The sequence below is a fragment of the Agelaius phoeniceus genome, chromosome 6 (assembly GCF_051311805.1).
Source record: "Agelaius phoeniceus isolate bAgePho1 chromosome 6, bAgePho1.hap1, whole genome shotgun sequence".
NCBI lineage: Eukaryota > Metazoa > Chordata > Aves > Passeriformes > Icteridae > Agelaius > Agelaius phoeniceus.
In genome coordinates this window covers 28,391,426-28,404,944 of record NC_135270.1, presented here as the reverse complement: position 1 = coordinate 28,404,944, position 13,519 = coordinate 28,391,426, and the positions used below count along the sequence as shown (strand labels likewise).

General features: G+C 38.3%; 1 protein-coding gene across 10 annotated transcripts in view; it reads right to left on the bottom strand.

Moving 5' to 3' along the window:
• The window catches only part of NUMB (NUMB endocytic adaptor protein), a 92,938-nt gene that overhangs the window by 26,775 nt on the left and 52,644 nt on the right, over positions 1 to 13,519 (bottom strand). For all 10 annotated transcript variants that reach the window (XM_077180236.1, XM_077180244.1, XM_077180240.1 and 7 more), the window contains one exon: positions 8,244 to 8,387. In XM_077180236.1, the coding sequence (XP_077036351.1) occupies positions 8,244 to 8,369 (126 nt within the window). In that variant the 5' untranslated portion in view covers positions 8,370 to 8,387. The remainder of the gene's footprint in view (positions 1 to 8,243; positions 8,388 to 13,519) is intronic.

Sequence of the window (13,519 nt, the reverse complement as noted above, 5' to 3'; positions counted from 1 at the left end):
AGTATTAATATTGAATGTACTCCTACTTAATTTCCATAGCAACCAGTGAATGATAGTCATGACATCAGCAATTCTCGGACATAAGTTGTTCTGTAAGAGATTTAATCGTTATACCAGAAATTACCCACCAGTGCTTTTACAGAAAGCTAAAATCCATGTGGGCAGAGCCCACATACAGAGTAACATAACATAAAAGCTCTAATCCAAATAAAATACTTTCAGGGGCTGTTGGAGAAAAGTCCTTAATGCAAGCATTATTAAATAGAAGCACTGCTTATATTAACATTTTTAGCAATAAGAAGATGAGATTATGATACAGCAAATAAACAGAAACAAAAAAACTTTCCCTCTTCATCACTGATTTTCATGTTCTCTTTTGCTGAAGATGCTGTTTGGTACCAATCTCAAACCAAACAAAGCAATCGACACAGAAACAAGTTAAACTGGCACACAGCAAAGTATGCTTAGAATTTGAAAAGTGCTTGAGAAAATTTATTCTTTTTCAACATTTTAAACTTTTTCCAACTTCATCTAAAAACCAACCACTCAAGTTACCATATCAAGTGTTTCTGGTGAAGTTTTCCTACTCTCTTCTCACAATACATGCTATTGAAATTGCTCCTACTAAAACATCAAGGGCTGATACACCAGGTCAGAAATAAAACAGCATCTGCGTCCTAGTACAAGCAATACTGCTCTGATCTTCTTTGTTTTCATTTCTCTCTCAAATACTCACTGACTCAGTTCTCAAAATTTCAAAGTTCAACAATAACAGCTGGCAAAAAGATCCTTCACCAGAGCTCCTTCAACCTGGACAACTCAAGCCAGTGCTGTTTGCTCAAGTCTGGTAATATGCTTTTACAGTTTCTATTTGAAACAGACTCAGCTACACAAATAATTGAAATTCCCTCTGTATCAGCAGATGTTCACATGCACTGTTTTATTTGCAGTAACAGATTAGGTTCTTTGGATTACATTTGAAACTAGATGGACACAGGAAATGAGCTTACTTGAAGTCTTGGCCAAGGTGTCCTGTGCTGGGAAACAAGCTGCCATAAAGAGAAGCACACCAGCATTTCTTGGTATTTTTCCTAGAGGCAACGACATTCCTCTTTTTTCCTCTGTAAAAGTTCTGGTGTACTATTTGCAACAGTAAAACTGACTACTTGACATCTGCATGCGCAGATATGCTTCTAGAATTGGCATTGCTCAAGAACTAAAGCCTGAGCACCAAAGTTTCAGAGTGAAATGCTGTCTTGCAAGCAGACATAAGCTTAAATCCAGAAATCCTGAATACGTCTTAAAGCTGAGCTACTGTTCCACTGACTTCTAAGATTTACATTCCAATGTTCAATATTTTATTTCTCTCCTCTCACACTCATGCTCCTGCCTTCTAAATTTATTAGTTTGAAACAAATGTTTGCTCAGACAAAGCTGTAGAAGCACAGACAACAGAAACTCTATAATTAAGCATCAACAAATTTTAATTTTGCTTAGTCAAAGCAATAGGTTAGTTAGGATGCTACACACATCGCCAGAAATCAAAATGTCTCACCAACCTGTTAAATTCCCCAAAACAAGGAACTGTAGCAGCTATGACTGCTAAATGTCTCTGATTAATGAGGATCAAAAGAATCTAAAGCAGTACCTATACCAGTAGTTCTCTCTATTTTTTACATCACACCCACCTAAGAGCCACACTGAGCATTTCACATACTGGTTCTCACATGACCTTTATCATTACCAACAGAAAAATCATTTTGAGTCAGGAATATTGAAGATGCAATAAAGAAGCTCAATACAGGATATACAAATGCTATATTCTTCATTTTCTTTTAAATCCCTAAAATGAGGCAGAGAGGGAACTCAGAAGGTTATGTAGGACAGCACTTGCTTCAGGGCAGGATCTACTTCCACATCTACATCAGAGAAGTCAGCCTTGAAGTACTATGACATTTCTGTAACTGGAGATCAGAAGGCTGGACCTTCTACCCTGTAGTTTACATGTCTCACTGTAGAAAGGGATATTATTTTGCTGAGTTGTTATTGCAAATGCACATCCTAAATTTCCCTTGATGCAGCTAAACACACTATTTCTCCTAGTCCCTCACAGCTTCACATATGTACTGTCAGACTTTGGTTTTCAACTCTGTGCTCTGATGTGCAATTCCTATTTTTCCAGGAACAGACAACCATTTAAAACTTTCTTTAAAAAAAAGGAAAATATAAAGGAAAATCAAGTGTTGATAGCATGAAGTGTTATACACACACTGCACAGGTGTCCACCGTATCTCTTCTTCAACTCCTGCAAAAAATTCAGTTTCCATGTACAACACTGGGGATCTCCTAATTTTAAAAAACAGAATAAAAAAGTATAACCCAATGAGAACTTTTTGATTTCCAACACCTAAATAACATTTAAAATAAATATTTCTGCAAGGCAATCCAAACCATTTTAATTGTCCCATCTTTAAAACAACCTGAAGTTTATAAAACTATTTAAGAATTTCACCTTTGCCAAAGACAGGAGGTTTTTAAAACTCAGCAACAGGCTTCATTTAAAACTTTTTGTTCGCAAGGCCATTCAAACAAAACTAAGGGTTGGACACTAGGGTAAAAAGCTTAAAAATTAGGGATCACCTTACATTCCTTTTAGCCATGACAAAAATGCATAGGAATATATTGGAGGTAAGCGTCACACCTTCCATTATAATCACCATCTTTTATAATTAGCTGACTTCCAGCCTTTTTCCTGTGATGTTAAATGCTGCAGGATTTTTTAAGTGTACCATTGCTTGCTGAGGGTTGGCATTCAATAGGCATGATTACTGCTCATTGCTAACATGAGTTCATGCCTTCAGAGGTAGAGATTTCTAGTGTTTAATGTGTAAGGCTGCACAACATTTCAGAAATCAGCAGCTTTGTCACATTGATTTCTTAAAAATACTTAACATAGTTTCCAAAGACTATTCAAATATCTCAGGCTTTCGCAGTGAAAAATATCACATGCTTAACTTAAAGGCACTTCAGCATGACGCTGGTAAATTCTTTCACAGCTATTATTTCAAACTAGAAGTGCATTGAAGACAAAACAAAAGCCACAGTCACCTGTGCTGGTACCAGTCTTTCTGACCTGGAGAAACAGAATGCAAGCTGTCTTTATAAACTTATTAAATATAAGAAGTTATTTTTAATATGAGATTTATAAATTTGACATGAAGCAATCAAGTTCAATATGCAACTTCCAAAACCAAACAGGACACCTGGGCAGCCACAAAGGGTGTGAGAACACAAAGCAAAGTGGCTGAAATGGCCTAGCTCCTATTGATGGTGGTTTCAGCAGTGCCATGTATGGCCCAACAACCTAAACACAGGGACCCCAGGGATGAGAACTGACATTCACAGATCTCATTGAGGATATTCCACAGGGCTTGTGCCAGCTGTTCCCTTTCCTTCTGCCTCTTCTTGAACACAAAACAATGCAGTGTCTTCCAAATATCTCCCATAAAAGCAAGGGTTAGAGAGGAAACAGTTCAAGAGTACTTGTTCTGAAAAATCAATTCTTTTATATACAAAAGTACAACTGTATCCATACAATTGTTATTTGTCAACACTAACATAGAAATCAAATTCAGTGTAAAGGCTAACTCCAATGATACCAGGTACTCAGCAGCAAACCCTGGATGCCAGAGATAGAAATGTGGTTTGTTACTCTTCCACACCAGCTTTTTCATTGACATCTTTAGCCTTCTAGGTTGAATTAAAAAACACATGTATACCTGCAGGTGATATACAACAGCAGCCTTAGATGCCTTAAGGTCAAAAGAGTCTGAGCACCAAGAACATAGAAGTGACAGAACTAAACTAATTAAATAATCCAAGATACACAGAACTGCTGCATCTTCTAGAACACCAGGTAGTAGCCAGCTGTTAATATTCTGTTTAACACATCCTTTTAGTCAGAACCCACCAAGAATTTGCAAATGTTTTGTTTGTTTAGTTCTCTTAGGTAAAAGGAAATGACCTAATTTTTCTGATATAAATTTCACAGACCAGTTACTCCAAAGAGCATTTGTATGAATGAAAACCACTTACCCAGAGGGACACTGGAAAAGGCTTTTCACACAAAAGAAGCCCTAGCGTCAAATACTTTAGTCATTATACCACAGAACAGCTGCATGTTTTCAGTGAGGTAGTGTCTGGAGCAAGAAAGCAAGTTTGAAAAGGTGTATGTCAATGAACTTCATTTGTTACAATTTTAATGTATAAAATTGTGTATAAACAAATTATAGTGCTGATAAGCACAGGTATAATGTCTGTTAGAACATTCAACTTCTAAATACTTTTAAATACAATCTCTTCATCTAACACCCCTATGTACTGAATGTATCTGGTACTGTTTTTCTCTCAGAGGAAGGATTCACCATTGAAACACAGTATTTACCTTTCAGTTTGTTAGGACAGTGGAAAAGAATTTGTCCCTGAAAACAGACTTATGCACAGACTGCAACAGATGTACCAGTGCCACGTTTTATAATGGGGCAACTCTTGTTGAACACCTATAAAAGCTGCAAGGTATTATGCCTCCACAACACCAAAGTTAGGAGAGCAACATCATTCAAGTTCCCAATGGAATATCAAAAGTCTGCAAGTCACTTTTCTAAACACAAGTTTAACATCCTTTCCATACCTCTGCAGACAGACTGGACCTGTCTCTCCTTGGCCCTTCTTTCAATCTAACTTTAGCAGATTCAAAGCAGTTTACAGAGAAGAGCACTACAGGAAAGCCAGCAGCCATTGCACAGCCCTATCTTTGAGCGTCAGGTTACCACCTCAGGTGTGGTTAGATTTCCAACACAGAGAAAATATGATCAATACCTGGCTACCTGTAACACAGCCCCACCAACTAGCAGAAAAACACAGACTATTAACAAAAAGGAATGCTACTGACTAGAAGGAACAGTATTTATTCATGATTATCACCACCTCCAAATTTATGAGCACAGCACTGGAGAGAACCAATTGTGGATCAAATCTACTCCCCTGAATTTTAAAGCAACATAAAGGAACGTAAAAGGAATTTTGCCTGTACTTTCCACAGAGCATCTTCTCTCTCAAAGGGAAGATGATCCATAGATCTATCAGATTTGCTCAAAATCCAACAGAACACTTAATGACTTTAACAATAAGGATCATCTGTGGACATAGCACAGAAAGAGCTTCAAGAAACATGCCAACATAGAAAACCTTTCATTAACATTAAATCCGTTTGCAGTACAGCATCCTCCAAGCACAATGAATAAGCAGCTACTGGAGTCCCTGTCCAACACTAACAGAGTGAAGCCTGAAGGCAGGATGAAATCCTATTTGCAACATGACTTTCAAAGTGCTTCCACATGCTCTGTAATGTCTAAAAAAGGATAAATCTGTGGTAGCACTCTACAAAGACCCAAGCTCTGGGCAAAATATAAATGCCCAAAGGCAAGAAGTTAAAAACCAAACCAATTTAAGAGATCTTTTTTTTTTTTTTTTACAAGGGAAACCAAGAACAAGTGTTTCCTTATGTGTTTGCACTAGTCTCCTGTCTCTATCTCAAAAAAAAAAGTATATTAGCATCTTACCTGTAGCAAGCATTAGAGGTAACAAAACCCACAGCTTGACTGCTACCACACTAGTCTCATATATTTTACTTTCAAACAGAAAATCCTACAGACAACTGCAACATTTATTAAGAATTCTCAGGTCTTCACTAAGTACAGATGAAGTCTTCATCATCCTGAAAGCAAGACCAGATTCTGGTCCTGCTACTCAGTTATGCTTTGAACTCCAAAGAATTTCAGGCGACTTCTAGAGAGCAGGCAAAGCAGATCATAAGAACAAGCTAATCCTGTGCACCCCCTCCCCAGCTCCCCCAACATATTCAGGTGTGGTTGAGCAGTTACACTACAGACAAAAGACCAATTTGGAATTCCCACTGCAAAACTTAAAGAAAACTCAGGTATATTCATCATCTTTCCTATTTGAATGCATTCCTATTCATTAACCATTCTTCCCAAAATATCTCGCTTTGTCCTGCTCCACTGAGGAGTATCAGGAAGAAAAGTCACCTCATCAGATATTTAAGCACATAGGAGACTGCATACTTTTTCCTGGAATGTATGAATTCCCAAAAAATACCCAAGACAGGCGTAACAGGATACTCTCCTTCAATAGCACAAAGTTCTATTCTTTCTGTGAGCAAAATACAGTACCACCCACTAGAGCGATGACTCTGCATCTGGTTTATCTTGTTCCCTCACAATGGCATACTTCCTGTCTCTATCTATTCAACAACAGTTAACACCCACTCTGCATCTCAAGCCTTAAAAAAAATTCCACTTTGTCCATTTCAAGGCACACTACATTGGAAAATAAATTCTACTCAAGTAACATAAAACACCTCATTATATTAAATTGTTCTGAATTTAAGTTTTCACCTAATTGCAAGTTCTTTAGATATTAATACTCTACCATTCTGATCAAATCAAGGAATGTCCCTTACATTTACCTTAAAAGCATTTTTTCCCAAAGAACAAATTAAATTAATTCAGTGATTTCCAACCAAAAGCAGACTAAGGAGTGCACCTAGGTCCCACTTTGATGACAAGGATGCAAAGATTCATCCATTTCTATGCCGTCTCAGCACAGAATAGGCCAAAACCTTTTTTGACTTTGGGTACATGTGCCCAGAATAGATGAATGGTTCATTTAAATACAGGAAGCACTTGTCATTAGAAGTGCAAGTCCTGACTGAGAGTTTAAAAAAAGTCAGTCTTTTAACAGTGTGGAGTGGTTCACACCCTTTGTGTTCAGTAAAGGATTGAAAAGTCTGAATAAAACTAAATGCCTATAAATTGAGCACTCTGCTTTTCAACCTGTGTAATGCCTAAGTTATGAAAAAATCACCATCCTCAAACTTACAGCTCTGTTCTCTCCTAGACAGTGTTAAACCTTAATCTTAGTTTGAGCTTTCCCAGAGCAATTACTTTCAAAGCTTTGGCAAAACACCATCTCTGTTCAGGACTGAATTACAGTTCCTTCCTCTTAGCAGAAAAATAACTCAAGACAAAAATATGCCAGCAGCCATGAACTAGAAATGTTGTATACACTTGAGTATATGTAAAAGGACAAAAGCAACTCTAGTAGGGTAAAGCAGGGCATTAACCTCGTGTGAAAGTTACCTCATACTTACCAATCCACAACTTCACAAAAACATGCAACAGTCAGTTTAAAGAATTCCACCTAGCAACATCACATGTTTGACTATCAGCCAGAATTACTTTAAGCATAATACAGAGAAAAACCTAATGGAAGGCCCATAGGTGTCAGAACCATAGACTGTGTTCCTTGTACATTGATATTTAACCCATTAGCTTTCCTCAAACATCATCTGCTTCCAACCTATTGTAGATCTACTATTACTGTACCTTGAGGAAGAAAGGGGAGCATATGCAATAAGCCACCCTAAATTTTGTATTTATTTATATTCTGGTATTTATTAATAGTAAATAGTATTCTGAAGTATTAAATTATTGTTTCTTAAATAAAGAGGAAGGAGAATTGGACACAAAAAAAAAAAATCTATTTATAATACTCTGATAATCTGGAATGAGTTACCAGAATTTTAAAAGGTAATTTCAGTTTCATATGCATTAATAGTCAATAATATACACACATAAGATCGTAGCACAGAGGCATTCTCAGAAGTTAGCAGGTGCTTTTAACCTCATGCACTGGTTGAAATCCCAGGTGTTACTTGAAAATAATTTCAATTATTGAGAGGGAGGAAGGATTGCTCTCAAGCACAGCTCACCACTTACCTTACAAGTCAAACTGTAACCACAACTACACTTTTAACAGAGAGAACCAAGTACCTTTTCATGCAATCCAAGAGGTCCATCATTTCTGATCTTCCAGAAAAATGAAGACAAATATTGTATTACTCCTCTACCAGGAGGTAGCTACATGACTTATTTCAACTAGATAATAATGTAGGATATCTCGGACTGGTTTTCCAAGGCATTTGTTACATGAGCCATCTGGTTTTAAGAAAAAAGCCACATCCTTTGCAATGAGAGCCAACTGTAAAATAGGTCAGTGTGTAATGAAGCATGTCTCTGGTTTATGCTTGCCAAAAAAACCCAAAAAACAATTCATGGCAAGAGCACCTCATGGATATCCAAAAGAAGGGCAGTAACTCTTACCTTAACAGGAAAGCTACACTTGCCAGTACGAACGCCTTCTTCGTCAGTCTGCCACTGATGGGGCCTGCTGGCCTCTGGGACATAGACATCTTTCTTTCTCCTAAAGCTTTGCCGTAGTTTGTTCATCTCTCAGATTTTCACGTCCTAGAAGAAGAAATAAAGAATACTGCCAATAGGCACCAAACACACATTTAGCCACTTTGGGTCAACCACTATCACGACAAATGTCACTGTGGAAAACCTGAGCTTTTGCAAAGATGAATGGAAGGGCCTGTGAGAGGAAAATATTTTGGACAAAGATTCAGAGAAAGATGGGAATTCACTTCAAAATGGAAAACACAAATCCACATTACTTGTTTAACATCTTTCCACAGCAACTGAAGCATTACACCCAGGAATAAGTATTAGTGGGAGCATACAGTTACATAAAATAGCTGACAGAGAAGCTCTGAAGAGTGATGCACATGAAATCCTGACTCCCTAAATTTAAACACCTACCTAAAGCAACCAAGCAGAACACCAACAGCAAATGCTTCCAAGGCACTCATGCAAGGCAAGGATTCATAGCTCAAAAACTGATCCTAAAATAAGGTGCTCGTGGTGTTCAGTAAGTACAAGAGATAGGTTCACGCCTTTTACTGAGGGGAACAGTCCAGCCCTTGCTTAGTCTGGTAGAATTCTTGTGGTTAAATGAGAAATGTCCTTCTTCAAAAGGGAAAGACAGTGCTGCAAATATACTTCTGAAGCCTAGAATTCAAAACGTTGTATAGATTGTGCCTTCGTATATCAATTTCTATATACAATCCAATCTATGCTTTAGACTTGCTCACCTTTACTAGATTCAAACTACAGTTAGCCAAGAAGCTACCAGCAAAATTACTACTAATAAAAAGACTCAATATTCACCTAAAGAAGTAAAATCATACGGGATACAAAGTGGGGAATACTTGGAAGACATACTGAAAGGCTTCTTGAGACTTGGTCATCATTCCTGAAAAAGAAGCCTTCTCACAACCATGACATCTCATTTTGACTGAAAAAAAAAGATGCTGCAGAATGCAAGGCAGCAAAACCTAATTGGATTACATACACTTATTTCCCATTAGACTGAATAAACTACAGAATATAGATATTTACAGGTGTCAATGGCTGGCTTTTGAAAAAAAGCTGCTTTAAAAGCAGTTGGAACACCACTTTAAACCTTGAAAAGAACTAGTATCTTCCACTGAAAACTGTATTATATAGGTGAGAAAAATCAACACATTCCTGTTTGTGGTATCTGACATTTAAGAAGTTTAAAGTCAAAATGCAACAATTTCAAAGCTGAACAAAAGTCAGAAATTAAAATCACTATAGAAAATCACTGCCCATCACTAATTACACATACTAAATTGTTTTGTATCTCACAAAACATGGCACACTTTAGCCATGCTAAATAACAAAAAGCTGCGTGTTTTCTTAGTGACTCCCTAAAACTTCCTTCAGCAACTGTTACTTTCTTCCTCAAGCAGCAGATAATTAAAGAAGTCAGTTCCCACTGTATCTTCATGGCATGATACTGGCTGATTTCTCTAGAATCTTACATCTTTCCATCATCTATTAAAAGAACTATTGTAAGATAAGTAATAATTCAAAGATATACCCATGGATAAAGAAAATACCACTGTATCACTAGGACTGGGTGATTTAAGTGTGGTGATGTTAATTGTTTAAGTGCAAATAAGCATAACAGTCACATGCACAAGTTCAGTGGCACCTGAATTCCAACACTCCTGGGTCTTGCAGCATTCTGGGTCCTTTCAGCATACGGGATAATTCCTGCAGTATTTCTACACTAGAAAACAGCCACACCCAAGACCACTTTTACAGCAAACACTGTGCTCAAAGTTATTCGATGAGCATTTGAAAGCAATAAGGTGAGACACTACAAGCAGCCCAAATCCAAATGCAAATTAAGTGAAGGGTTGGGATGCCTGCTGAAGGCTATAGGCAACTGTCCCTAGTAGGTACCTAGAACAGCCAGGAGGTCTAACATGCAGTATAAGTGCAGGGATGGGAAATTGCTGAAGGATTCTCAATCACAATTATCTGTTTATAAAGAAGTGTTAACTTCATTCCTTCATAGCTACAAAATGCTTGTCATATCTAGGAACATAAAATATTTGAGTGGATTCAGAGATTAGAACCTATGTGCAAAATAAAAACCATGCGCATTTCATATCACTCAGTAAGTTGATGCAGCTCTGTTCTGCTTTCAGCTGGGACAGAGTTAATTTTCTTCCCAGTAGCTGATACAGTGCTGTGTTTTGCATTTAGGCTGAGAAAAATGTTGATAACACATCGGTTTAGTTGTTGCTAAGGAGTGTTTACACTAAATCAAGGTCTTTTCTGCTTCTCAACCCACCCTACCACTTAGCTGGCTCCAGGGCACAAACAGTTGTGAGGGGGACACAGCTGAGAGAATGATCCCAGCTGACCACAGGCATCTCCCACAGCATATGGCATCACACTCAGCACATAAAACCGGGGGAGGGAAGGAAAGACAGAAGGAAGGACAAAAGGGTAACATTCAGAGTGACAGTGTCCTCCCAAGTAACTGCTGTGAGTGATAGAGCCCTGCTCTCCTGGCAATGGCCAAACACCTGCCTGCTCATGGGAAGCATTAAATTAATTTCTTGTTTTGCTTGCCTGTGTGGCATTTGTCTATCTTTATCTCAACCCATGAAGTTTTCACTTTTGCTCTTCTGATTCCCTTGCTCATCCCACCTGGAAGAGTGAGCAAGCAGCTGAAGGGGGCTTAGTTGCCATCTCGGGCTAAATCATAACACTCTTCTATAAACATTGTGTATTTTACAAGCTATAAGCCATTTCAAAATCTCTGAATGTGCAAAGGCAATTCTCAAAGTTTTAAGAGGAGCTGCAAAGCTTCTATTCTCCATCAAGGCTTAGAGAGGCATCACAGCAATATTAATTATGTATTTTGTCTTACAAACTGCAGATGGAGGACTCTGTGCATCTGTCTGAAGGAATCAGAATTTCAAGGGATGCCATTCAATCACCTTGGGCAGGTGAAACATAATGCAGCAATTCTCTGCATGGCATCTCAGCTCATAAGGGCAGACACCCACTCTTGTCCCTGCTGCAGACTGGCAGTGCCAGAGCAAAACCACTGCTCCAGCTGCTTCAGTGTAAAGTGCAGAAATCTGGTCAGCACATGGCTTACAGCCCAGCTGCCAGACCTTGCACTCCAGCTAGGGACAAATGGACACAGATACTCTACTCTGCCAAAAGGGGCAACAGACTTTTAAGGAAATACAGTTGGATGCCGTAAGGTTCGTGTCAGCTTTGAAGATCTCAAGGTAACTGTGGATCTCAAAAACTCGAGCGAATAGAGAGCAAGAATGAGAACAGCACACAAGCACTGTGCCACTTGTGAAAAATCGCAGTCTAATTGCCTTATCATAACATTTGCTTATGCGAGCATTCTGTTGGACTTCTCCCTCCCGGGCGTTACTGGTGCCCAAGAGACTGGCGCCTTATCTGACATTTATTCTGACCAGGAATCTCAATCCCCAGGGGAGGATAAGAATAAGAGTTCCTCAACTACATTTTGTATGAGAAACTGAAGTGGCACTTTGCCCAAAGTATTTCCTTTTCACCAAAAACCAAACCCATTTTCCTACATGTTCTGATTTTGAGGTCATGTTGGCAACGAACAGTTTAAAAATAGCTTATTCTATCTCATAGAAATGCTGACAAACAGCAAAATTAATTTCTTGTCAGGCAACGAGCAAGCTCTCTCCAATGGCCACACTTTCATTTTCTGAAATATCAGACTTACAAGTAGGCTGCAAAACAGTATGTCCTATAAATACCTAATTTGCTGGTAACATGGATGTCAGGACAACATAACTAGAGTTGTCACCCTATGGGAAAGTGTTAAATAGAACAATTCACACAGGCTGCATATTTGAGGATTCAGAAGAGAAGCACAGTGAATTGCTCCAATTAAGTGCTGAAATTTTTACTAATTTTGTCTGGAACTCAGAAAACCTAGTGAAAAGTCAAGAGAGGGAACTCAAGATCTAATTAAATCACAAAACATAACATTGCATCGGAGACAAACTGTAAACAAAGGCTCAAAGTCCTGAGCCTTATGGAGAAATAAGGAAACAGCCACATTGGGTCCTGGTAGATTTCAAGGTTATCTTACTGCAGACAGATAAGTATCTAAATGGTCATTCCCACTGGAGATTAAAAAAATGCAAAAGAAACCCCAACAAAAAAAAAAAAAAACCCACCTACACAACATTAATATCTCTACCACTTTTGTAATTCAAGAGATTTCAACATGAGGCTAGACATTAGACCATTTCTCAAATCACCTACCTACAAAAGGTATCAAAAAGACAAATGAGTTTTTAAATTTATGTTACCATTTATTTATAGGTAAATTTATGTATTTTGGAAACAGAGCTCCAAAGGCAATTTAAGGAGAGCTGGAGCATCATTATTCTTCTGACCAACAGAAAAACTACCATTTACACCTCTATCAGTCCACTGACAACTCGGGGCAGAGTTGTCAGAAACAACAGAGACAGAAACAACACTGTCATGGATAAAAGTGCACGTTGAAGCACTCAGCTTCACTGCCTTGTGCATCATCAGGGTATGGCTGCAGAACAAATTACTGCAAGATAAACCAGCATGTTAATTTTCATGTCTTGTTAGCTGCTCTGCTGTACAATTGTGTTCACTTTTACCCTTCAGTGAGCACAAGCCAGCAATTTACCCTTCAGTGGGAGATGGGTAAGCTTTCATATTAACTGGAGTTAGATCAGGAGGAAGCTGCTGATGATGCAAATTTGGAGCTTAGCTTTGCAAGAGTTTACCCACGTAGCCATACCTTTAGATAAGCAATTCATTTACACTGTGGAGGGCTGCTTCTTGCAGAGCAGTTGTTGCTACTGGGTAATCCAAACTAGAGAATCTGCAGGGCAGAAGGACAATATGGATACCTGGGGACCTGAATTGCATGCACAAATTCAACTGGTTAGATTGTAAGCTAGGGTGTACTACGTATTTCACACTAAGCAACCACTTAGAGTTTCAACTCGGGACAAAGAAACAGCACAAACATTTTTTATCTCTCGTATGAACTCTAGCCTTGACAAAGGTTATTTAATCTGCATTCAATTATCTATTATCTTTTCTGTTTGCAATGAAAAAGGATAAAAATGGGTATTAAGTCATCAGTCAGCTTTTTAAAGCCATTC